The sequence below is a fragment of the Strix uralensis genome, chromosome 16 (genome assembly GCF_047716275.1).
Source record: "Strix uralensis isolate ZFMK-TIS-50842 chromosome 16, bStrUra1, whole genome shotgun sequence".
Taxonomy (NCBI): Eukaryota; Metazoa; Chordata; class Aves; order Strigiformes; family Strigidae; genus Strix; species Strix uralensis.
In genome coordinates, this window is record NC_133987.1 from 3,893,115 (window position 1) to 3,920,791 (window position 27,677).

Below are 27,677 nucleotides of genomic sequence, written 5' to 3' on the forward strand. Positions count from 1 at the left end.
ATCTGCCAAATGTTAGTTCTGGGTAGGAAATACTGCCTGGGGGAGTCTGATAAACTAATTTCTCTCATTTCCTGTGCTTTGGTTACAAAGTTGCACATGATTTCTAGTGGAAATTTGTAGTTGAAATTGCCAAAACTCTGGAGAATTACCTAGTTTGCTTCAATTTCTTCGAATTGTCCTGCTTCTAACCAAAACCTAACCTATCAGTTTTGAGGAGAAGAGCTTATTGCAAAGTGGGAAGCTAAAATTAAACCTTACAACTGTAAGATATAGTTGAATCAATACTGTCCTGTATTTTAGATCGCTTTAACCATAGCCATGGTTGTAAGTTACATGGATACAACATTTCTGGATGTGTTTTATGTAAGAAATGATTTTGTAGTGAACTTCCCAGGAGTATTTCTCTTGAAGACATAGCATCAGCTATAGGTTGATGGGTGGCACATTTCTCTGTGCAGTTTGGGAGCCAGTTATGTCAGTGCATGGAAAATTTTGTCAGCTAGTAGGAAGATCTGACTTCTTGAGTTCGGTTCTAGACTGTTTCTAGACTGAAAAACCATTCTAGTTTGGCAGAGAAGAAAATCGCATTTGAACCATCTTTTCTATGTCACAGCATTTGTCAAAACCTGTATGAGTCTGCTAGAAGTTCCACTTAATTAGGCTAAATCAGAAACACTGTCTTCTGAATATCTGAGGTTTTGGTTGTTCATTATTCCTAACCTTCCTTCCTGAGACAAAGTATAGCCGTGTCAAAATTTTAATTAGATAAGAGGAAAATGTGCTGGCTTAAATGTAAGGACAATGGTTTTAGCTATTCTTAGCTATTTAAAATGCCTTTGTTCCTGCCCAAAGAGAGCCACCTGGTATTGCTGTTGCTGGAATATAACAGCCACTCCACTTACTGCTTGTTAACCTTTGCTGAGAATGGAGACCCAAGTTGTATGGCAATGTTTACTGAAGTCAGAGGCTTGATGTGAATTAAAAGTTTAAACAATCTCTTTGGGTGGTATTGCTGCATACACAACGCCTGCTCTTACCTTTGCTGCAGCATTGCATGACGTCTTCATGTGTCTGAAAGATACTGCTGAAAAATATACTCCTTTTTGTTGCTTTTTTTTCCTAAGAAAATCATAACCCTTCCTGAAGCTTTCTTGTATCTTATCTATAAGAAAAGGAAATTCTATTTCTAATTTTGTTAGAGAAGAATGTGGATAAAAGGAGAAACTGAAAGATTTTTGTCTGACTGGGTGTCTTGTCTTTTTGATGAGCCTGTTCTTTATCCCTTTAAAAAACAAAAAGCAAGCTCCCACCTGTCCATGCTGCCCAAGGACACTTCTATCTGTTTATATTAGGAAATTCACTCACAAACCTAGCTTCTGCTCTGCTAGAAGAAATATGTTCCTTCTTGTCTTGCTAAACTCTGGAAGAGACATCACAAGCCACCTCCTGGTTAAGGACCCATTAAGTGACACCCAATAGTCCTGTGGACTAATCCAAGCTTTACCAATGCAGCTTGCCATGAAACATGAAATAAATTAAAGGTGAGGTTTTTATGGATGTAGGAAGATAACAGTAAGCACGTGCTGGGGTTTGTGAGCTGAGGGTAATTCAGTGGAATTGGCTCTTGAATCAGAAGACCAGTGGACCTGGAGGGGTATGTGGGGAGGGAACAGAGCAGCGTAACTTCGTGCCTGTCAGAAAGGTTTCAAGTTCCCTTTCTTGCCCAGCAGTCTGTATGCCAGCATTTGTAGGGGGTTTCTTCAGTCATAAAGCATATGTTCAGGTTACTTTTTATCTGACTAGGCAAGCCTTCTGATTCTTTTTGGTCTGCAGAAAAATTATGCTTTCCAGTTGGTTCTCTATCTCGACCTTCCTCTGGCATGGTTTTACACATTGGGATAGCCAGGGGGTTTCAGACACTGCCTTTGATTGAGGGCTCTGCACTGCTGAGTAGGGAAATGTCTCTGTGGATTCCCTTTGTGGACTGCTGAGATGAGCACAGAAGAAAGCAACATAGCCAGGGAGCAGCAAATGCTCAATTATCTTCAGCTTTAATCTCTTGAGGAGGAAAGTAGGCTGTTAGGAAGTATTAGATTTCTTCAGAAGGTCTGGATTATTTTTAATGTCCCTCCTGTACCTTCCTGTTCTTATATAACAATGCCTAATGATCCATTCCCTATATTAGCCAAATGTGATCACAGTGTGTGTTAGTGAACTCCTTGAATAATAAACTCTTCAGAAGGAGAGCTGTACTGCCTGCATAGACAGCAGTAGTTGCAAAACCCCTATTTGCAGGGAGCGGGGCTGTGATGCTTCCTGGACTAAGACTGAATGCAGCTTTTGTATGTATCAGGCTTACAAACTGAAAAATGAGGAAGGATTTAACCTGTGGTCAAAAAATGACACAAGACCAGTGTGTTAGAAAAAAGCTTTCATTTCTGGTCCTTGTCACAAAACAAAAAAGGTGTTTAGAAACTTCTGCTAGAGCTTGAGCACATCAGTATATACGTGTATTACACCACATTTATCATGAGTGACTTGTGTGCTGGCCGTGCTTAATTACTTGCCTTGGCTCCTTACTGTAGTTCAGAAGATATGTGTATCTGTTTGTCCATACACCAAGCATGCAGGAAGCTGGTTTATCAGTTTTTGATGCATAATGATGGAAAACTATTACCAGTTGAAAATGCTTCACTGGGCATATTTGCAGAATAGTTTTCACAATAGTGGCTCTTCACTGTTAACCAAGTATAAAGCTCCTGGGGGAAAATTCTCAATAAGGGAAGCAGTGGAGCGCATTTGCAGAGATGGTAGCATCCTCCTGCCCCTGATTTTTGTGGCTAGTAAGTGCATTTGGCTTTCTGGATGGTGACATTACTGTGCAGCAAGGGAGTGTGGGAATTTAGGATGGATGGCTGCAGTGTTCCACATTAGCACTGCAGCACCCAGGAGACAGGAGTATCAGTAAGGGTGTAATGATGTTTCAGACTAGATATAAGGAAGAAGTTTTTTACGATGAGGGTGGTGAAACACTGGCAGAGGTTGCCCAGAGAGGTGGTAGATGCCCCATCCCTGGAAACGTTCAAGGCCAGGCTGGACAGGGCTCTGAGCAACCTGATTCAGTTGAAGATGTCCCTGCTCACTGCAGGGGGGTGGGACTAGATGACCCTTAAAAGTTCCCTCCAACCCAAACTATGCTATGAAGTCAAATGGATTACCTCTTGCACATTAACATATTTGACTAGCAAGACAATTCAAAGTAGCAAGTGCACTCAAAATTTGCACCTTAGTTCACTTTGCAGGAACCTCCACATACAGACAAGTGCTAGCATCACTGCTGCTGCCTTGACAGTCAGCTGACTTTCAGAGAAGCTCTTCAGGTTTCAGTGGAAGGCCAAGCGATAGTACAGCTATTTCCCATTCTAGGTCTGACATTTAAATCAAGCTACAACTGAGTCCATGAAAGTGCTTCTAGATTTCAGAACGGACTCACGACATTATCGTTCATGTAAGGATTCTGAATAGCTTTGTAACACCTTGCACACAATGGAAAGGTACAATGTACCTAGAAAGTGCTGTTTGCTGGTACCAGTTTCTGCTAAGGTCAGAAGATGCTAGGAGCTGTATCTGGACCCTTTGCTGGTACTCGGTCTGTGGAGCCCATACAATACTTGCCAGTATACCAATTCCTTCTGTGGTGTTTGCTGCTAATTCTTGATGCTTTTGGGGAGTTTTGTCTTATCTTCTCAACAATTTTAGCTGCCAGTACAGAATATTTCTTGTCTTGTATTTGACATGCAAATGAGCTGAAATCCAAATGTTCAGGAGCTGTTACCTGTTTTTTGTTCTGGGTTTTTTTTTGGTGGTGGTGGTGAGTTGACTTTTTTCATTATTCAGAAAGATGACAAAGCCATACTGTGCTTTTTTAATCTGCAACATAGACATCTAGTCTCACTTCAGATGTCTGAGGGGATCCAAGACATTTGAAGACGACTGGCAAATATAATATGGACTTAGGGCATACCTGGAAGATGACAGTGGACACATTTGTGCAGGCAATGGAGTCATCTGCATATTACCGTGTATTTCAGACCTTGTGTACACACCCTAAAAGGTACTATACTTTCAATAAAAGGTAGCTATTCTCTACTGATCCTGGAGGGGCAGAGAGGTCCATGTGTTTCCACATGCAGGAAACTTAAGGCTGCAGACCTTTGTGGAACAGGTCTTTAGTGACAGAAAAGGCAACTCCTGTGCTGCTTTTCTGCATTCTGTATTTCAACCAGCCTGTTTATGTTTAGCTGGATGTTTGGCAGTGAAGCTGCAAGGGGGTTTGGTAAGGTGACTACCTCTGTGTCCTGCAGGATGCTTTTTTGCTGAGCAAGGTAGAACTGCTGGTTAGGTGAACCAGTTGGTTTGTTATCTTTTGGCAGAAAGAAGCTGTACTGTGACACTAAGCTGAGTGTTCCAAGAATAATGGTGACTTGTGGTCCTGTGTCTGGCTGACTTCTCCACCAAAAGGTGGTTGCTGCAGCGAACAGCCAGAACCGCAGCTCGCTGCCTCCTCCAGAAGGCTGGCTGTTGGTCTGATGCCTGTGGACAGGACCTCAGGCTTCTGCTCTGACCATCTGCTGTGGCCTTCTCCGTCGCTGCTGTTTGACCCACAGGACCATCACTCAGCAGGGATGCAGATTTCAGACAAGTAAATTCTTTAGACAGTTGGAGCTTTGAATGCTTTAACACCACTGTTATTTCTTGAAATGACTGCATACAGTTTTGGGCTAAGGAATTTATCTTCACTTTTGATGCCAAAACTTGTGCAATTTGGGCAAAACTGGCTTCACTGTTTACTTTCCATGTCCTGTGGGGAACGTCCTGTCAGGCTGTGCTCTGTTCTGCTTGATGGGGCAGTCAGCTAAGTCTTTGATTAGAAATCTTTCTTACTTTGTGATGAAAGTCTCATTTCCAAAGAAAACAAAGTTTTCAAGTCTAAACCAGCCAACTTAGTTAGTACTTCCAATTGGCTTTGTCCAAAATGAGATTCAAAACTTGAAGAATTAAAGTCTCAGCCCTTCCATGCAGCACCAAATATTAGTCCAACCAGGGAGGGTAAATAATGCCAGCAAATGGTGTCTCTTGTGTGCCTTCATGTGTTTTCTTTAATAATTGTCAGCTTTAGTTCATCAAAAATAATTTTACACTTGGCTTCCCTGATTTTTAATTAGTATTTATCATGTAAAACTATAGCCAGGGAGGTCTTGGATGCTTTGAAGAGGAATCAGGTAAACAATCACTTTGTCCATGAATACCTCTCTGATTTTGCGTACGTTTGTTTTCTCAAGTTGTAATTACCAGGCGTAGTCCTAAATTGTTCTACTTCTTACCTCCCCTTGCCTTGATAATTTTTTCTATATTTTTCATCTCTCCCGAGAACTCTATTTTTAATGGTTAATTTAAAGGAAACCTCTTGTGTATTATAATGTGTATTCTGATCAGTACACCTAATTGCAAAGAGTACATTACTTTAAAAGAAAATGCATGAGGCCATATTTTTCAGCTCAGTTTCATTTGCACGCTTTTTTTGAGCACAAGGACTTATGAGTACAGCCAGTGGCAATGGAAAACCTGGTATTTGGACAAATTTAGAAAATTGGTTTTGCCTTCAAGTATACAGCCTATTTGTATCCACAGATTTAAGCACAAGCAGAAGAGCCTTCATATAAAGCCAGGTTGTAAAAACCTCAGTTGTCGTGTCACTGCATATTTTATATTGGGTAAGAAATACTAGTGAGGATGAGTTGGGCTGGAGGAAGAATGTGCTTTAGTTCCTCATGTGGGGAGTCAGAGATAGTCAAAGTGGTTTTGTTAAATTGATTTTCTTTAATTTGCTAATGGCTTAACAATGTTTAAATTGACCAACTCTGGTATTTTAAAGTAAATGTTTTTCCTAATGCCTTCATAATCTTAGTGGGGTATTTATTTTTCTAATGTGATCTGCCTTCCTTTTAATCCTCTTCTATATGGCCAGCTGCGTGGTCTTTCCTGAAAAGAGATATTAAAACTAAGTCTTCGCTTTGAGAGTTTCCATAGGATAACAGGAAATGGCCCAGTGATGGATACCCAGGGAAGCTGTTAAAAACATCCATTAAAAATTTGCCAACAGCTTTGATACCCTCAACATACATTTATTTTTCAAATATATTTCCATTATATATTAATATAATGGTCCACTATCATGGGTTGTAATGGTCCACATGGATTTTCCTCTTGGTCTGTTTTGGTGCAAGGCACCTTCTCCGTTTACAGTTTAGCCCTGATTCAGCAGTCTGAAAAAACAAATTTCTGCTTTTACATTACTCTTCATTGGCCTGATACGTTTTTCCAGGCGAGTAGGACTGAACCTTGTTCGAGAAAATGATGCGGCTTTCTGCATAAAGACTGTGGTCTGTAAGTGGAACTTTCGTGGGTAGTACAGGGAAGGTAGAGGAAGAAAAGACATTAAACTTGTATAAATTATTCCAACTTAAAAAGCTAGATCTCAGCAGTGTATCTAAACCCATCAGTAACCCTGACCCAGCACACACTGCAGCGACTAGTGCGTGTTCTGTGGGTGTTTTACCTGGCTACTGTAAGGAAATTGGTAAGGGAGTTGTTTATAATTAAAATCTAAGGCCCTTGCTGTTTCTTTTATCTCTTTTGAAAGTGGGAAGGAAAATAATTTCCTTCCTCCTGCTGAGTGATAAACTATTTTGTTTGAAATACGTTCGCTCTGTAGCAGAGATCTCACTGTTGCTGTCAGAAGAACCCGGTACAGTTGGCAGGGCAGTGTCTCCACCAGGCTGATCCTGGCTACCATTTTAGTTCAGGCAAAGTCCTCACAAATAAATAGGCATGTTGTTGAGCTTGTTAAATGCATAATGTTCTCAGAATAGCTACTGAGCTACATTATTCTTGTCCAGTCTTCCTCCGAAAGTGTCTGCCTGTGGAGTTACTCAAGGAATATGTATTGTGCAGACTCCTTGTATCTTATTTTCATCCAAATTAACTTTCTGATGCTTGGAGCTTGTTATTTCTGTGTGGACAGGGGAACATTCACGAGCACTTCAGGCAATGTAAGCTGTCACTGCCACCAACAGATGTAGCTCCTGTCACTATCCCCAACGTAATATTTCTTCTACTTCTTTTCTTGTGCCAGGAAAAAAAAAAAAAAAAAAGCCTTTGGGCAGCATGTGGCAGGCTTGTTCAGGGAACTGATCCAGCAGAGGAGTAAGCTCACACAAAAAGCTGCTTTTTTTGGCTGGATGAGCTCCCTGGTTGGGTTCACCGTGCAATTCCCTGAACTTGAGTTGGTGGGGAGGGAGCTAGGCTGCCTGTGCTAGTACTTACCTATGCAATCTGGAGTGTCTGGCATGATAACAAAGTAATTGTATCTGCTTCCAGAATTCATCTTGTAGTAGGCTGGGTACAGCCTGTTGCAATGTGTATAAAGCATTTTTAGATTCTTAGTCAGATGTTCACTAGAGAAATTCTATTTCCATCTTTATCCACCTGTTACCAAATGGTTTGCTAACATAAGATGATTTTAGGGACATTTAGCAGCAGAAATCTCCCTCCTCTCCTCCCAGTAGCAAACAATTAATTCAATATTTTCATATAATGTCCAGGTCAGTGTTGTAAGACATCATACACACAAGTGTATGCTGAATACCCCAAAGACCATCTGTCCCCGAAACTGCTGATGGTGGAAGAGGTTTTTTTCATCCTTTGGGATCAAAACAAGGATCACTGTGCCTGGCAGAGTGAGATGGGTTCACAGTGCTTGTTGTTCCACAATTTTTGTGACACTGTGCACATCTACCCACACTATTGTTTTCATGGGTTGTGTTGTAAAGATGATGAAATCTGTGCTACGTTGCATACCTTGCTCAACATGTAATAACCAGTGCAGTTTCCAAAAATCTGCATTCAAGAATACTTGCAGTTCAGAGAGTAGCACTTACTTTGTTTTGAAAAGATGCTTTAATTGGTCAGTGTTAATCTCAGCCTCACATAACTGACTTTTCTTTACATCATCTGAGCCTTGGTGAACAAACACTAAATTCTGCTCCATTTATTATGCAGATGATCATATAATTGTTGCTTGACCACCCTCAGCTCTGCATATATTAGTTCCTTTGTGTAGTGCTTAAATATATTGGTGTGTTTTTATTTCATAGGAAGCAAGAACAGAATCTATTGCCAGACCTTTGGAGATAAATGAGGCTGAGAAGATGATGAAAGTTGCCATTGACTGTGTTCTGGTAAGCAAAACTATATTTATTTAATTGCAAAATTATCATTCCTCTTCTGCACGAAGGACATAGCTCTTTTTATCAACAGCCTAGGGTTAAGAGTGCCAAAGCACACATCACCTTCAGCTGGTTGGACCAAGTAGTGCTGCAGCTGGTTACTTAATAGCTGCTGTTCAACTTCATTTCATGGCTAATGCAGACTTTGGTCTTTAGGTAACATCAGATGTGTGAACAGAAGTTCATCAAGGCAGAGAGCAGTCAAGTGATGACTCCTTGTTGTAATGAATATGGTCACTGATGATCCTTACGGTTTATTTGGGAAACCTGTTGTGTTTAAAGTGAACAAGTGTGTTAATTGAAACCGATAGCTTTCCTGGCAGAGTGAAACGAGGTGTCTGTGGCACAGCGATGATTGTGAGCTGGCAGTCAGAAATCACAGCCTGCAGCAGAAAGGGTAAATGATGCTAGCAGCAGCACCCAGGAGAACATAAGCAGGTTAAGACCTGCTCTGCTGTCACTGTTGCACTGCATAACTCTGTTGGTGCAATGTGTAGAAACATTCCTTCAGTTGATGCAGCAAAGAACAGCGCTTGGCCTCCCTTGGCCTCTCTCTTGGGAGAAAATGCATTTTAGTCATATTCCCTTCCTCTGTTAGGAGCTCAGTAGTAGCCCCAGAAGCTCTACAGGAGGGATAAAAATTGCCTAAATCAGCACAGAAATCTACATCTCACCTACATTGTCTAAGCCATGTAAACTTTGCAGTCAGGGTTGTGAGGGGTGTACTTGGTAACTCAGAATGTGCTGGTACCCGGAAGCAGGTGAGAAGAACCGGCACTGTGCTAATTAGTGCCATGCCAGTGCATCGTTATGGTTCTTGTTTTGGAGGACCTTTTGTCTGTCCCAGTCTTGGCAACACTGTCCTTGCTCCAGTGCTTGGGTTCCCGTGTTTCTGAACCATTAGCTGCACTCGCAGCCACTGTGCAAGTACAGTGGTTAATTAAATCCTAGTGATTACTATAAGTTATTTAACTGCAAACTGTATCCAGTCCAATCGTGTAATTAACAAGGAGTGGAGTTCCAGATTTAAACAGCCGATGCATAATCAATAGATACTCCAGGCAATCTTTCATTGTGTTTCTGCTCCTACTCGCAGTCTATATGAATTCTAGATGTTGTTAATATGCATTGCTAATCTACACAGTAGTGATAATAAACTAACAGCAGCACAGTAGAGCAATTGGCTTCTTGGGAAATAGCAGTAACACGTAACTCAGCTGGTTTAGTTCTGGACCAGTTAATGAAATGATCTGTTACAGCTGAGCAGGACCTAACAGTTACTGCTGGAATTTCAGCATTTGTGAAGTCCTCTCTCTCTCTCTCTCTCACTCTCACTCAAAAGATGCTCATAGTTTCCTGCACATGAGCACACTGAACGTACTCATCTCATTTTAATAAACTGGAATATTCCCACTTCCTGCTCCTGATTCCTGTAGCATGTGTTGTAATGTTCAGGATGCTTCCCAGACTTTGAAAAGATGGATAAAGCAAGGCTTAGGAAAGGATGAAGATACTCAGATAGAGTTTCTTTATAAAAGTGACCTTTATCTTGAAGAGAAAAAAAAAACACCTAAATTTCCCTAAAATAGTACCAAGAAATAAATACATTTCTCATCAGCATTTATTGAGATACTTACATGTCAAGAGATGTCCTTATGTATTCTGTCAGATTTTTTTGAAGAGGCTTCTTCCTGTCTTTTACAGCTTTTTCAGCGAGAAGAAAAAATAAAGTTGAAGTCCAGGGCAAGCTGTGGGGTTTTTTTCTTTTCTTCTTTAAGAATGTCTGGGGGGAAAAAAAAAAAAAGGTATTTTAAATTTGTAAATGTCCAAGTAGTTCACTATCCTGGCTACAAAGAACTTTTTAAAATGTTCATTACCTAGCCAGTTTATGTTCTAGCTCATTGTTATAATGTTATTTGATAACATGAGATGTGGGATTATACAGAAGAATGTTCAGCATCTGAAAGATAATTTAATTATTCCAGTGCAAGCCATGGTTCACCATCCTTCTCTTTCAGGAACAAGTCCAAAAGACTAAAGACATGTTGAATAATGTGGCTTTGGATGAAGCCAATTTGGAAGCTAAGATTGAAAAACGAAAATTGGAACTGGAAAGAAGCCAGAAGAGGCTACAAACTCTACAAAGTGTTCGGTAAAGATTATGAACTGATTATCCACTGTGTAAATGAGTGTTAGCATAAATGATGGAACGGTGCGTTGTTAATGCTTAGAGCAGCAAGGAGTGAAGTGTGTAATGAGACTGAGATGATGGCCTGTGGAAGAGACAGATTCTCTTCTCTACAAATGCCCAGTCTGAATTGTTATTGTTAATTTTTCTGTTACCATGAATTTGAAATCAGAATATCAGGGCTGTTAAAAGTGGCCAGAATGTTTTTTGTTGGAGTTGCTTAATTGCTGCTTGAGCTGTACAAAATGGTCAGGTAGCATGCATTGGCTCTTCCTTTGTCATTAAACATAGATTGTGTCGGGTAGTTCAGCAAATGGCAACCAGAGCAAACATTCCCTCTGTTCCCAGAGGCCTCTAGCATTCTTAGCCACTCCTAAAAATGTTCATTATGCATCCCTTGTTAGGATCAATTCCTCTAGGCAGTGATACAGCCTGCCATAAAATCAAGATGTTCAGATTCACAGTTTGGGTTGATTTCTTGCCCTTAATTAAACTGTAAGTTTATACAATCTACCAGATCATGCTCTATTTTTTACCTAATATGAAGAAAAGAAAAAAGAAGGAAATATTAGAAAAATGAGTGGTGGAAGGAATGACTGATTCATACACACATTTTGATCAGTAAGACCTGGCAGGAAGCGTATTGGGTAGATGTGAAGCATCAAACAGCGGTCGTGTTCTTCAGGGTGCAACAGTTAGCTCTGTAGTATAAGGACATCATCACTTACTGGTGTCATGTCTAGTTACACTTGTAATGACACAGCACAGTTTTGCAGCAAATAAGTCTCCCGCAAAGTAGGTGATTTACCAGCCATGCTACAAGCTAGTTTTTTGAGTTGTGGAACAGCAGGATAATTAATTTTGATTTGCCTGCTAAAGGGACCAAAATGTTGCCTTTCTGCCTGTTTGAGAGGAAATGGTAGTGAGTACACAATAACCTTTCCTTTGCTGTATGTAGTTTTTGCAGGATAGTTTAATGAGGTTTTTTGTCTTGTGCTTTTAGTCGCTGAAGTAGTCTTATGCTTTTCGTCTCTGAACCTTAAAAACAAAAGGTCCTTTTAGATTGGTTTAGTAGACATGGAGAGGAAGCTGCAAAACCAAAAATGCTTATTTCAGAATTCTGCATGTAGAGGTCAATATTTCACTGAGTAGTTTGTGCTTGTTCTCTCCAGTCCTGCTTTTATGGATGAGTATGAGAAGATTGAGGAGCAACTGCAGAAACAATACAGTAGTTATCTAGAAAAATTCCGTAATCTGACCTACATGGAGCAGCTCGTGGATGATTATCGAAAGACAGAGCAAGAGATGTTTGAGGTAAAACAGCTCGGGAATGCTCAGCACGACTTTATATCCTGTAGTTCTTGGCTTATAACAGAAAATGTTTTAATACCCCTTTGCCAAAGCAGTGCATTACTAGTTGTAGAGCCAGCTCTGAGTGACTGGCAGTTTACTGACAGTCCACTAAATGTGACTGCTCTTGGATAAGCATGATAATACAGTTTTATGTTTTGAGTTAGTAAAGTTAAACCTGTGTAGTGATGCCCCTTTCCAGTCTATGACTCCGCCTGACTTGTTTTCAGCATTTCTAATCTTCCTTTTGCTGCATACACTGTATGTGCTAAGAGATATTAGGTGCTTATTTTTATCATCTGCCAACAACTGATTTATAAGGGTTTCTCAGCACAAGTCTCTTCAATTTCCTCATAGTAGTCCTCTCCAGTGAAAACAGCAAAGAGGATCAGTGAAAAGATTAGATATGCTGGAATCCTCTCTCACATAGACTTCAGTTTTGTTTGGCAGAGACTCTATTTTCTGTTGACTTGCTGAATTGTAACAGTTCAGCGCAATTCTCTATTTTGTATCCTGCTGGATAATCTGCATCTGTATCTCCTCTTGCTCCGTGCTTTTCTTTGGGTGTTTATTGGACTGCAGTGTTTTCAGCCAACCTTTCATTCAGCTTCCTGTAGCTCATGTTTTACTTGTTTGGCTTTTCATCTTTCTCACAGTCATTACCGGGCGTATCTTCCATTCTTCACTGAAAACATGTTTCAGTGAATGAACTCCCCTTGGACCTTGATACCAGTGGGTGTGCTATACCCTGAGTTAACCAGTGCTTCCTTTTTCTGGATCATCCTATCTTTCATATGCAGATCGTGTTTTATTTTATCAACACAACTTACTGTTGTTCCTGGCAGAAATATGGGCAGCCTGTGCATAATGTTCCTTCTATCTGGCTATGACTGCATGTTTCACTTTTGTCATCTCTGTATGTGTCTAGTGATGTGAAAACAAAATGGTTTGACCCCAAGTTTTTTAGTCTTCTCCTTTAAAATATTCATACCTGTGTTTAGTTATAGTAAAATTCTGTGACCTGTGCTTAGGCTGCAAATAAGGCTCAGTAATTTTACAGTTCCCCCTTCTCCTATAATCCATTTCTCTTGCATCTGGGAGACATCTTTTTAGAAAGCCTTGTCATTCTGTAGAACTGATTGTGCCAAGAAGCCTCCTCCTCTTTGATGATTGCCTGCACTCTGTTCCTGCATGTCTAAGCTGCACAGTACAGTGCACAGGGGGCTTTATAACCAGGCTTCAGGCCGTTCTGCAGTCTGGAGAAAATACAGTCCTTTCCATCACCTTTTGGACACAGGAAAAGGCATGCTGTATTCTGTTGAGAAGTCTCAAATACTCTGCTGCATTATTTGCTTCAGGGATAAAATAACCTGTCTTTTAAAAGATAACATGGGCATTTGACAACTTGTTAATAATTAATTGTGAACCAATTTCCCATTAACCTGCCTTTTTATAAGCACTGTCTCTGTAGATGTTATTTCCCATACTTCTAACCTGTAGTCAGCTTGGTATTTTCAAGTGTCTTCTTTTATAATGTTCTTGTTTTTCCCCATATCTTTGGCCAAAAAAAAAGTCCTCAATTAAATCATAATCTTGAAATGAAGCCTAAAATCTGATTTTTTTTTTTTCCCCCTTCTGTTCAAATGCCATTGAGACTTAATACCAAAAGTAGAAATGTTTTGAACTGAGCTACCTGAAACTGTTTATAAATTCATCCACAGAAGTTAGTAATGAGTTGGCGTTCAGCTCTTCAGGGGATTTTTGTTAAAAGATAATAAGATGAAGAAAAAGCCTTTGTCATTCAGGACTGTGCCTGTGCTTAAAATATGGAGAGCACTTTTTATCTTCCTTTTTCTCCTTCTTTCTGTGAGACAGCTGGAAAGCTACCCATATGGTCTGACTTTCCATTTACTAGGATTAGCAGGTAACAATGCTTCGGCGTTGTGCAGAATTAGAGAGTATAAAAGCTTGTGACAAAAAGATGTGTTTTTTCTCTGCATACTTCTATCACTTGTTACATGCAGTATGCATTAGCTGGCATCAGAACTGGAAACATCTTTAGGATGTGTTTTATGCTAAAAACAAAATGCCATCAGGTCTTATGCATTAGGAGTGTGTTCTGGAGGTCTGTACTTGTGTGTCTCTAAATATGACCTCAAGTGATCAAGCTACTTGTGCTGAACACTCTATCTGTTAAATACATTGTGTTAGCTTAAACCAGCATGAGGTTTACCTGCTAAGTCTAGTTCTATAGCTTGAGTTTAACCCTGAAAGTACCCTGAGATCATTTAATTTCACTTCCTGTATATTACTCTGTTAAATCTTTTCATTAGGGAGTGTTTGGGAAAACCAAAAATAAAAAGGGGGAAAAAAGGTACATTTGACAGTTGTTCTTCAGAACTGGAGAGAGGAGCATGGGGATCAAGAACAGAAAATTTAAGTATCTAAAAATACTTAGAATACTTGAAGGATGAGACTGTAACCATCTCTTTGTGGGCAGCAATACAGGGACTCAAGTAGCCATGACTGCTTTGTTGTAGAAGCTGTTGCTTTGGTAGAAGAGGAGGCTATGCGTGTGTCTCTTCTGCAGCCAGATTTTCAGGAGTGCTGGAGTCCAAACTATTATTTGAAGTCATTATGAGATGTTAGTTTCAACATCAGGCTCCAGGACTTGGTAACTGAAAGAGGATGAAGAATCTGGGTCCCAATTAAATGAAGAAACTTGCTGGTGCACTCCTATTTCCAAACCAATTTTTTTACTTTTTATTTTAAAAAGATGGCACACTTTAATCCATTTCAGTTAGTATCTTGCCAACCTGGAACACCAGAGTATTTCTCTCACTACTTCTGTCAGTCTTGATCTGCTTTTCAGGTGGTGCTTCATCATCTTTGGCTACTTGTTGGTGGAGCAAGACTGTGGGTTGTTTATTCCATGCTTGAAAAAAAAAAAAAAAAGCAGTTTGCTCTAAAATGATGCTGCATATTGTCCTAAAGTTTATCATCTCATGTCATTTTCAGAATCAACTGAGGAAAAAGTAATGAGGATAATTACATTTAATTCATTTTAATACACAGTCTCTCCAGCTGTCAAAAAACACTGAAAATTTTGTTGATTTTTTTGCCGTCCTGATTTGTCTTTTGTTTCACTACACAAATCTTAATTATCTTCTGTAGTAGAAGTGAGAGTCAATTCTTTAATCATCACAGTGTATTTTGTTAAATAGCTTGCCAGAAAAAAGCAACAGCGATGTAATTAGATTAATCCAGCACTCTGTGTGCTCTTCAGTACTAAGGACTGATTCGTGGACCCCTTTCCTTGAACAGGTGTGCATTTTTTTAGGAGGATTTTTTGTTCTGATTGAGAGACCGTTGCTGAATAACGACTCTATCTAGTGCACTTAGACTCAAAGCTGTTTTGGTACCATGCTGATGTTGCACAGCTAATGACCTGGGCCAGAGTGAGTTTCCTAATTAGAAAAGTGATTTAAAGATTGTACCCAAGCACGAAATTTTAATTAAGTGACAATGAGCAGTTGAAGCACTCCACCCTCTCCAGACTGCAGTGCTGGTCGTTTGTGTGGATTTTTTGGGGGTTTGTTCTTTGATGTGGTAGGTGTACAATTGCATGGAGAGGAGCACTCTGTAGTTCCTGTTGTTGTCTTAAGCCTCCTGTTCCCTTTGCCTCCCAGCGTCCGTAATAATATGGAGCAGTGGTTGGAGAACAATCGGCAGGACTCTCCTGCCAGGCACTGGACTGAGAAATATCTCTGTGTTAAAAGGAACTTAAAGGCTTGGTGTTGAGTGTGAACCAAATGAATTGCCAGAACTGAACAGTTAATTGATGATGAAATTACCAGCTGTGGAGCACCTGCCTGTTTGATGTGGAAGCCCTTTGAAATGTATGAAAAATATGAAATTATTTGTCTGTTATCAACTCTCATTTGTGGAGGTGTCAGAAGTCCTCACATGACTCCTTCGAGTGAGTTTCTCATACTTATTGTCAAACTGTCATGCACTACTTATTATTGGATCTGAGGAATTTAAATAAGTCTTTTGTCTTTGCAGTTTCTTTAGCCTTTTTTCATTTTCAGCCACCTCTTTTATTCTGTTTCTGTTCTCTTGTGCTGCTCATGGAATTAATCCATCTTCTTGCATTTCTGTGCAGAAGCAGGGATTTATGTGCCTCGTCTCCTCAAAGATTTGTTCTTATTTTTCTGCTTTGTAAAAAGATTCAGCAAACTTCATTAATTTTTATCCTGTTTTTAAGATGAAATTGTTTCTGATGTTTAGACATGAAAGCTATTAGAACTTTGGCTGCTCTAAAAATCAGTTTCAGGGGTTTTCAGATTTGGGGTTTGAAATATTCTATGGACTGTAAATGAATGCCTCTCTTTCAAAGGACAACACAGACTAACACAGTTAAAAAGACGTTTTTGAAACTAGCTTGTGTAATGCCAGAATAACTTGGCCATATCCTTTAGCATTTGCCTTTTCTCTAGACAGAATATGCTTATTCTTTTTTTGTGCTTCTCAGAGGACATCCCTGAAGTACTTGCTTCTTCCGCTACTTTCTCCTAAGGTATTTAAGACTGCTTTTATACTAGTGCTGTGAAATCTCAACTACGGAATACCATGATGTGGTGGACACATGGAAGAGGATGTTCTAAGCCACTCGGTCGTTATTTTTGGTTTGGGATTGCTTAAACCATTTTTCTTTTCATCCTTATGACATTACTATCAGTGAGTGGTCCATCATGATTAAGCAAGGAAAAGCCAAAGAGACTGTATTGTGACTTTCCCGTTGCAACCACCCTCCCCAAATAAAATCCCCTCTTCATTAAACTAAAGGTTTTTTTTAGCAGAGCTCCATACCCAAAGCAGATGCTTTATTCTGAATAGGCACGAAATAGGGATATCTGAGTTCACTGCACTCTGAGATACTCCTTGGTTCTGCTGGTTTTCATGTCTTTTTACAATGAGCTATCCCATTTGAAATATTAAATCTAGACATTTGCGTTGTGATGTCTGCTTACTGAAACAGCCAGACAGAAGGTTAATATGAAAAGCGGTTGGTTACAGTCTTTAATCTTCTAACTAATGTACATTTGAATTATGACTGTTTGGTAACATTTTTATAGGTACCAGGAGAGCACTCCTGGTCCAGTGTTGCTGAATTATATTGAATATCAGATGTAAAAGTACAAGCAGGCATCTTAATTGCTGATTGATTCTATTTTGGCATTTAGTCCGGTGTACAAGTATGACAGTATTGGTGCACTGAGACATACAAATCCCCTAACAGAGAAATGTAGGAAAAAATAGAGGAGGAGGAAGGGAATGCACAGGGAGAGAGTAGGGGCAATGGAGCACAGGAGAAAAGGACAGAGGAAGTTGCTGGTCTGAGAAATGATGGTCACACAAAAGGAGAAGATGGAGTGAAGAGCATGTTAGAAGAGATTCAGATTCCACTGAAGCAAAAAACTGCATTCCCCTGCCAATACCATGGCAACTAGATCTAGACTCTCAAAGGTACCTCTGAATGTCCTGAAGTAGTTGTGTGCGTACCTGCTCCTGGTGCATTATTGATACTGTCTCACATTAAAAGCTATGGGAAAACTTTCCAGGAGATGAAGACAATTGAGATCAGCTCAGTTGATTTGGGGCCATTTGACTCACAGCGTCAAGTCTGACAGACTCTAGAACTTGTTTGATCTCTAGGTCTGTGAAAAAATAAGAATTTATTAAAACATCACTTGTATGCTTTTCTGAGCAATGGAAACATTCATATTCTGCCTTCAGCAGCCCATGAACTCCTTAGCAGAAGAGTTAGAGGTTCCTTGTGCATCAGGGCTTGGGACTATGCTTGGATATGAACCCCCTGCATAGGCTACTCAGCCTAGTTCTTTCTTGCTGCTGTGGTAAAACTGTGCTAATTCTGTTACATATGAAATACTCTGCAGCTGTGGAAGGAATACAGGGAGAGTATCTACTAAGTTTTGCAGTTTACTAACGGTGAGTTTCTCTGTTGTGCCAGCAATTCCTTCTGTGACGTGTGAGATGTAATAGCTCTCACTGATAGTGTAGCTTGGAAATCCATGAATGATTTTCACAAGCAGAAATCAGACACCATCTGATCTCTGCTATTTTCAGTTCTTAGGTTGTCTCGCTGAATTTCTTCTGCACTGACTCTACTCCAGAAGGAGCATTGCATGAAAACGGCCTCTATTTAGTGTGTTCTGAATGTACTGCCTTTTAGGTTTTAAGTATTCTCTTTATCCAGTTTTATCTGGGAAGAAGATAGAATAAGTGAATTCTTCATATTACAGTCTTTCTGTCTTCCCTGTCAGCCTGCATTAAGCTTTTGAATATTCACAAGTACTTTAGATGTGTGAATTATGTAACAGAAATCTAGCTTGAAATTCACTCAAAATAGGAGACAATCAGATCACTTGAAGCAACACTGATAAAGCAGATAATTTTTTTTTTCTCCAGAAATCAACACATAAAAGTCATTGTGAGAGACCTTTTAATAGGTGATTAAAAACCAAGGAATTGGTTGAAAGAAAAAATTAAAATAACTTTTATTTTGGGACTGATATTTTGCAAGTGATTTGCACCAAATAATGTAAGTAGGTAATGTTAAAATTACATATATGAAATTTAGGAGGTTTATGCTCTGCTACTGGTACTTAGCAGCAGAGAAAAGTAGCTATGAGACTAGCATTTTGATTTGCACAAGCATGAGTAATCTCATAATGTGCAAAACAGTAAGGTTTGAGTTTTTAAATGTTAAATAGTAGAATAATTCTCAGTTTTCTAGCCGTATAGAAACAATTTCTAATTCAATTCTGTGAAACATGAAAATTAAACACTATGCATGTATGAACAGCAGACCTCTTGAAGAGGTGTCCTGGCAGAACCCTTGACTAACGCTCACCTAGCGTGGCACAGGCTGGCAGTGTGAATGACTGCACCTTGCACAGCCATTGCCTTCTTCTCTGAGAGCTCCAGGATACTGTCGGGATTCTTTGAAGAGGATTCTGATATTGAGATAACCAGTGGGCCAAATTGTGAGCCATACCATTTCAGAAGCATTAAAGCAGGGTCAAACATCTGGACTAAGGAAAGGTAAGAAATTCTAGGGCAAACAGTTACACCTTTCTGCCTAGGGCCTGTGAGCCGTGTTTGTTTTGCTAGAAATGCATTTACATTCTTGTTTGGGCTTACCTTGAGTACGATGTAGTCTTGAAATCAATGGAAACCTCCATTTTAGGCCACTACATTCTGAGACCCTCCTTTTTAAAAATTGGTTGACCTGGAGAGCGATATGCCTGTCTCCTACTCAAGCTTTGAGAGGACTGAGGATAAACCTGACTTTGAGAGGACTGAGAAGAAACCTGACTTGGTCAGAGCCTGGCCTGTTAAGCAGGGTCTAACTCACTTTGGCAGTGCTGCATTCACTTTACCTGCTGGTGGCCATCTTCTAACAAAAAACAAGGACTTCATAAAGTGCATCCTACATCTCAGTTCCTGCTCAGCCACATGGATTTTTTAAACCAACAGCTCCTGTTTCTTAATCTGTGGAGTAGGCTGGAATGAAGCTATCCTGTGTCCCTACTACTTAGGCTGGGTGATTATGTGAAGAACAGAGAGTTACTGAAACTAGAGAATAAGGACGTATAAGGTGAAACCTGATGTTGTTGTAGATCATGGGTTGCCCAGAGATGATTACCTCCTTGTTTTGTATTGAAGAATTATAGCCTGATGCATGTGAACAGTCCTAAAAACAGTGCTTGCCATCCCCTTTCAGAAGAGAGATTTGTCTGCATCATTAGTCATCTTCACTTTCTTCTTCTCTAACCCACCACAATGAGTTATTTAAAAATAGTTTTATCCCAGTCTTCTAAGCTAGTAGCTTGAGCACTCTCCTGGCAAGCAGGAACTAGGAGTACAAATGTTTTCAAGCTGGAGAAATCATAAAAACCAGGTCTTTAATTCCTGTGCTAGGGCTCTAACAAGACTGTTAGAGGGGGGTTTGCTGGCACTGCCTCTTAATTTGGGGCTTGACTGGTGGGAAATAAGAAATAAACCGAAGTGTGCGTCAGCCACGTGTTGAAGAGATTCTTTGCTATAAGAAACATGGGCTGTATTGGAGCTAATTGATCTCAAGATGGAAGGCAGCAGATTCCATTATCAGTTCCTGGAACCATCAAGTTCACCAAGAACAACTACTCTTTAATATAATAAGCTCTCTCCTTGAAAAGAGCGAATAATCCTGACTCCTCTTCAAACACGTAAGGGTTTGTACTGCCTGTGATGCAGGGAGAGGATAATTCTGATGTTGTATTCTAGCAGTAATGTGACAGTGCTGCTTTATGGTGGTGAAGAAGACACAGCTGTGACTACTAACTTCCAATCAACATTAATTTGCGTGATAATTTCTTCAGACGCTGCAAACTGACCTCAGGTTTACATTACGGAATTGTACATTAATTGAAATAAATCGCACATCCAAGCAATATTGCTTGTAAGCTTGGTACAATAAAAATGTAATACATGAAGGGAATGCTCAATGAGCTGTTATTGAGTCATTATAATTCATATCTTCCACAAAAGCAAATAGGAAAAGTGGAAAGGAGTTGTCATTATGGTAATGATGAATACATTTGATTCACCGGATAAAGTCCATCCTCTGTGACAGTATTTTAGGCGGTAGTGAATTCCTGGGTGTTATTGCTGACTTGAAGCTTTTTGTATTGAGAGCATTTTAACTGGAAAATGCTGGGCAGAAAATGTTATTCTGGGCCTTTCTTTTGTTCTTTTTTTCTTAGTTCTGTTTAGAGTTCTCTTCAGTGCTGGCAGATGATTTAAAGGCCCGTGATCTCGACTAGTCTCATTTTGCAATCTCTGCCAGGGCCCTACCAATCCTTTTGTCTTCTGTCTCTTCGCAATCCTCTTGAGCTATGCCCTGTCATAGACAGTCACATAAATCCTCAGCGGTGTGCTCAGTGCTGTTTTTCCTCTAACGTTCTGCTCCCTTGGCTCTGACCTGTGGTTCCTAGATGGTTCAGGAGTATTTCTTGCGTCCTCTTGGGGCCTTTGACTTCAAACCTTTAGCCAGCTTTATTGAATCTGGATCTTGCTGCATCTGAAAGGAAAACCTTAACCTAGCATAAACATGCTAGATGTACCTGTAGGCAGGATCCCTGTGCTGCTTTAACCAACTGAAAAAGCCATTTATGCTGGTACTTGTTGCGGTGAATCATGACAGTGCAAAACGCCTTGGTCTCAAAATGGCCCAATTCATGTGAATAATGAGACAGCTCTCATCAGTGGCACAGCGAAGTGTGCTCTAGGAGAAGTGTTGGAAAATTAGTTCAGCAGAAGCATTTGGTATACGTCATCTGTATGGCTTTTCCATATCTATGGTGTTTCTTTCCCATTATTGTTGAATCAATGGCAATAGTCAAGGGAAAAGCTACATCAGGCTGAAAAGTGATCCATACTGTGCAAATGCACACACAGGTGTGGGGGAGAACTGGCTGGCCCAGGAAGAATGAAAATACAGTGCGTGGGTGCATGCAAGAAGGGATCCTAATCATTGGAGCTTCAGAGAGAAAGAAGAGAGAAGGTCATGGAGTAAAGGAAGATTTGAACCCTCAAGCTCATCAGAACCAGAGTTAACTCCAGAACTCGTAATGAAGGGGATAAGATTACACAGAGATGGACTAGTATCCTTTCTGGGGGAGCTTTCATGTAGCTTATGTCAAATTCCTTGAATTACCATGCATCCTAATATATAACCCAAAACAAGCACAGTACAGCAGCAGAGAGGAGTATTTGAGGTGTGGAAAGTTTGGGTTTCTTTGGTTTTGTGGGATTTTTAATAGAAAACCAGTCAAATTAGCTAAATAACTTTTAAACCTGCTTTCTTGGTCACTTATTCACAGATTAATTCTTTTCAAAGCAAGGTCAGCTATGGCATCAGACCACATTGCTCGACTTTATCCAGGCCAGTCTTGAAAGCCTCCAAGGACAGAGAATGCACAGCTAATTTGGTCACCGTTTGTTCTAATCGGAAATGTGTAATGTGTAGGCACAGAAGAAAGTGGAGTAACCTGTGCAGAAAGCTTTTATATTGCATCAACAGTTGCTCAAGAAACATGCCACTGGGAGAATTACTTCTTTACTTTATGAGGATGAGGGGAGAGCTGTAGAGAGAAGCAAAGAGAGTTCATACAAAGTATGAAAATGGCACCCTAGTCTATAGGTGAGTCAGGAAACCCTTTCCATAGTGCAAGAACAAACTATTGTCAAGTTGGAATTCGTCCCCCTGAGCTAATTTGCCCTTTCTGTTTTGTTTCTTCCTTTTGAGTTCCCAAAGGGAAAGTATTAATGTCTAGGCGAGACCTTCATGTGCAGTCTGCTTATTCAAGAGGAGCAGTAACTGGTCTGCCTTAAGTCTCAGGATGCCACCTCTCAACTTCAGGTTATGAAGTGTGCTATTCACTTCCAACTCCAATTTATCTGTTCTGCGAAAAGTGGTTATTACAGTGTTTGAGCTGGATGTACTCAAGTCAGAACTTGCTAAGTAATTATGGAAGCTTTATGTCCTGGTTTAACCAGGATAGGGTTAAGTTTCCCCAGCAGTGGCGGGGGGAAGCTCTAGCCGCGTGGTCTCAGACCCCGGCAGAGGCTAAACCACCACACTTTAGGAAGAAGTGTATGTGAGAAACGTTAAACCAATCTAATTTTAAAATACTTGCTGAGGATTGTGATGCATCCTGTTAGTTTAAGTGTGTTTTTTGAATACGCTTCACTGTCTGGCTTCATGTAGCCTGAGTGTGGTATCTTTAAGAGCTGCTATGTAAGAATAGCATCAGTGTAGATAGCCTAGGCCATAAATTGCATCTTTTCCTATCTATGCCTTCTGCTACTCTCATGACCCTATGAAAAGGCTCAGCTGGGCACCCTGTTTCTTTTTCCACTTTCCCACAGATCCTTGATAGCAGTTTACCTTCCTAAAGACTTTTTCCCGGAAAAAAAAGTCATCATAAGAGCCCATGCTAGATCTTTTTACTATGACAGCTTTCCTTTATGATACATTTCACTCACATGAGGCAAAAAGCTAAAATGTTTTGTAATTTTCATGATAGCATGAATGAAGTTCAGTTAATCAACATGTATTTCCTTGAAAAGATAAACCTTTCAAGAAGCTTTTGAGGTATTTTTGTGACTTGTTGATAAAAATGCACTTCAGTAGTGATCTAACAGATCTAATTGTTTGATAAATGTGATCGCTGGAGTTGCTGTGTCAGAATTTATTCGGGGAGGATGCTACGTTCTGTGGTGAACTGACCAGCATGAACGCTGTTCAGTCTCCTACTGAGCCTGCTAAGTCACATTTGGTGTGTCACTTGGCTAAGTGCTATTCTGTCAGCTTGAATGACAAATACTCTTCTGCCCCATTTATTGAAGTATTTTTACTGTATTACAGTACTCTTAGTGAACAATTCTTCCACAAAAAGCAGCAAAATGCAAGGTTAGCAGAGTTTAACACAGGAAAAGAGTAATCTGGAAAGACAGAGTCATGTTGTAAAGTAGCATAAGATTTGCTATTTTTCAAAAGAATTTGATTCTTTTGAAAAATAGGCACATCAATGACAGGGAATGGCTAGCTGGGACAGAAGAAGAGTTTCAAGATTTAAAAAAAAAATCATAATTAAAAAATTAATAATTTAAAATAATGACATTACAGCAGAAATAAATCCCCATCCCCTTCCACCGACACTGGTGGTGCCAGTATTATGGTAACAGTTGGTGAATTTCTGGTGAGGATCAGTTAAGTGTATAAAATACTCTCAAATATGCTTTATATGTGTTTCAATAGAAATGATTACTGTAAAATGACTGTTAATGATGAGAGCGATGACTGTTTCAGCACATGAAAGCAAGGGAGAAGATGGGACTAATGAGAATAAGGAGGAGACTTATAATAGGGGCTGCTGATTTTCAATTCATTCAGTGTGTGCTCATCCACTGGAAAGATGACCTCTAAAAAAGTTTAAATGGCCAGTGGCGATGGCTTTCAGACACTCTTCAGACCAAAATGGTAAAGATGTATATAAATGGCTGTAAAAGCTATGTATTTATTAGTATGAACCTTCCAGAGAATCTGCTGGAACAGGTTCATGTTTTCTCTTCTGGTGCAGAACTCTGTATTTGGAGCAGTGGCTCATTTGTTTGAGACTACGTTCTCCAAAGCACTGTACTTCATCTAAGACTGGGGTTTTGGGGGAGTTTGCTGCTTCTGTATTCATGAGAAAGCTCTATCACAGTGATAACACTTCAGAATTACCGAGGTGGCATCATCAGTCGAAGAATAACCTCTAGATGCAAAATCTGTCTCTATGCCAGAAGGCCAGGGTCCTGTTTTATTGCTGTCTTTAAGTAGTTGTAAGCCATCTTCCCTGTGGTTCTACACTACTTACTGAGTGCATTGTGTGATATGGAAAGGAATTTTTTAATTTTCAATGTTGGTAACTTTTGTAGGAAAACGAAAGTCCCAGTCAAATGACTATAGACAAGAGACAGGAAACCAAAAGACCCCTCTGGTAATACTGCCAGCTGTGACTTTTGGTTTTGTTTTTTTTACTGAAGTGATCTGCTAACAATAAATGTTTAAAAGTTCAAGGTTAAAATGAGTATTAGTTTATGCGGCATGATCTGTGTTGTTTTATAGGTCAGCAATTTGTCCTCTGATCCTTAACCATAAACTCTCAAAGGGCTCATCACTTACCAGAAGGCAATGTTCAGCACATTCAGGCTGCTGCTTTGCAGGAGGAGCAACCCCTCCTCCCCCACCTCCCAGCCTGTCCTTTCTAGAGTGCCTAGATCCATCTAGTGCAACCCTCCACACATGGAAGCTGTCATCATATTTCTGTAATCCTGATGGCATCAAAGCTATGCACCTTTGAGTTCCTCCTGTTTTGTTTGCTGTCACGTATGTACTTGTGTTCAGGCACTTGAGATGGGATCCTGCTTGTGCTGCCTTCACATCAACGTACCACAGCCTCCCCTTCACTGTTCACAGTGCCCCCATTTCTTGTCAAGCTATCATCATCATCGTTCCCTCACAGACCTAGTTTGAAGCCCTCATAGGTTAGCAAGCCTATTAGCAAAGATTCTTCTGCCCTGCTTTTTCATGGATCTTACCTCTCCCCTAGTCTTCATTCCTCAACAGACTAAAAAGGAACAAAACCCGTAGCATTGCAGTCACTTTTAGTCAAGCATAACTATGGCCACGTTCCAATTCAAATCATAAAACTGGGCATGAATGTAGGGCAAGGTATTTAATAGTAGTTCAGCATGATAGGAAGCATCATCTTCTATTCTTAAAAACCAGCTCCAGGTAGGTGGGTACCTCATGCTATCATGAACTTTAGCTGTGCAACCTCAATGTTGTGTTCACTTACCTTTCTGTTGTACCTAGCAGGCTTCCTCTGATTAAGAGTACTGTCACATTCTCTGTTCAGGCACCGCACAATTTCTCCTCGTCCTTATATCTCACCCCAGCTGAACGAGTGGCAACACTCAATTATGAAAAACAAATCCCATTGTGTGCATGTAGCAAGAGCTAATCTCAGCTGCTTTGTTCTATAACAAAACAAGAAACAGCTGCTGAGATTAATAGGCAAGGTGAAGATGAGGTGGTTCAATCCATCATCAGATTGGTTCTCTTTAAGTGTACTACAAAGCAGTAGGATTACCACTATTCTCTAGCAAATCACTAGTGAAAAAAAAAAAACAAAACAAAAAACAAACAGAAGGAAAGATTGTTTTCCCTTACTAAGATGAAAAGGTTATACATAGAGATGTCTAGAGAGATTTCTGGGGTTGGGAGGATGTCTGAGAACAGAAGGAATAGCCTAGGCAAAAACTGAAATGGTAGTATCCAAACAAAAAAAAGTCAGTGAGCTCCAGTTGTTGTCCTGTTGTTCTTTCATACTTATCCCCTTCCTATTTTCCCCACTTCTTTCCCTTTTCTTTCTACTTAGTGGTACCCGTGTTGTGTGCCAGCTGGCTGCAGGACGCAGATTCTTTGTATTCAAAATCTCCGTGATGTTTCCTCCACAACTTTCCCAACAAAACTTTGAGGTTAACTTTTTAAAAAAAAAATTAAATTGAGATATTTTAAATTATCAAATGCTGCATCACTTCTTTCTGGTTTTGAGTCTTTTTAGACTTGCTGCTTTGCAATCTGCAGGGACAGAGTTGTTTTCAATCTCATGATTTCAGCAACTTTAGTGTTTAAAACAATACTTAGCAGTGTTAGGTATATCATAAAGAACTGTCAGTCAAGAAATTGTGGCTTATTCAAATCCTGGATCACTCGCCTTAAGTCAAACACCAAGTTAGTGGCAGAGCTAGTTGTCTGTGGGTCTGCTGCTGGAGGATATTCTCCATCGTGGCATATTGGCCTCTGTTAAAAACAAAAAAAAAACCCCAAGCAATCCCCTCCACCCCAGACCCTGCACATAGTTGTGTGTAGTTTGCATGTAGTTGTAATTGCATGCTGTTCAGTAATTCTTCTCTCAAAGAAATTACAAAAAATAGGCAATCGATGAAAAAACATTTCTCAGGCTCTGCTTTTGTATAGCTTTCTGTAAAAAGATTTTTCAAAGCCGACTCCCATTCATCCTGCTGTGGGAACCCATAATTGACATTTGACTTGTCTGTAGAGCAATAGGTTAGATTATATTAAAACATGCTGCCAAACAGCTGCGTGTTTTGTTTTACTGAGGTTTTCCAAAGTCTTTCATAATCAGATATGAGATGTAAAGCCATCTGCTTTGCCAGTTAAAGTAGATTGACATACAGAATATCTGTACTGTGCTCATTCAAACTCCATTCTACAAAAAACACACATTTTTCTTTAGTGTATTCAGTGGGCTGTAGAAGACGGGTAACATTCTTGCTGAGTTGGGCACAGCTGATGGTAAACATAAGTGAAATGTATTTCTTTTAAAAGCCTTTGTTAGTCCTAGTTTGTCAACAAAAGAAGTCTTTATTTCCTGTTGCTATTGACTGTATATAGGCTGTTTGTGTGCCACAAGATGAGGTGCCTGCTATGGAAAGCTGGCGACATAACTGGTGACTAAGGTGAACTGAACCCTTATGCTAAAAGGCATGGACAAATTACTAGGAATGAAAAATAGTTCTGACTTGATATAAGGAAACTTTTTCATTGTTTGGATAGTCAGGTATCAGAACAGGTTGCCCAGACAGGATGACTGGTCTCTCTCTTTGGAGGTTTTTAAGACCCAACAAGCTCAAGCCCTGAGCACTGTGATCTGATCCTGTTGCTGATCCTGCTTTTGAGCAGGAGGTTGGGCTGGGAACTTCTGAAGGTCCCTGGGAGCCGGGGTTGTTCTGGGGGTCTGAGCATTAGCAACAAAGTCCTGCCTTGCTGCCTATTTCACTAGGCTGTATGCTCTGAGTTTGCAAAGTGATTGATTTGCTTAGTCGTTAAAGGGCAGATTTACACCTAGAAAAGGCTGCATACTGTATGAGACAGAGGAGGAGAAGTCCCATCTCAGCAGAGATCTGTCTGCCTCTGAAGCAGGATTTTCAGCCTCAGTAATCTCTGGTGTCCTGAAAGGCCAGGGAGCCCCCTCTGATGGGGCAGGCTGGCTCTGGTTTTGTGTGAATTGGCAATTTAGTTGCGTTAATGTGACACTCTGATTCCACAGTGTATGCTCCCACTTAATTTGGGTAAAGTTTGCTTATAG

At 40.1% G+C, this 27,677-nt stretch overlaps 1 protein-coding gene across 5 annotated transcripts in view; it reads left to right on the top strand.

Annotated features, from left to right (window-relative positions):
- Positions 1–27,677, top strand: part of CLUAP1 (clusterin associated protein 1) — a 70,815-nt gene that overhangs the window by 14,466 nt on the left and 28,672 nt on the right. For all 5 annotated transcript variants that reach the window (XM_074886331.1, XM_074886329.1, XM_074886330.1 and 2 more), the window contains exons 6-8: positions 8,217–8,300; positions 10,367–10,500; positions 11,709–11,850. In XM_074886331.1, coding sequence (XP_074742432.1) covers positions 8,217–8,300; positions 10,367–10,500; positions 11,709–11,850 — 360 coding nt within the window. The remainder of the gene's footprint in view (positions 1–8,216; positions 8,301–10,366; positions 10,501–11,708; positions 11,851–27,677) is intronic.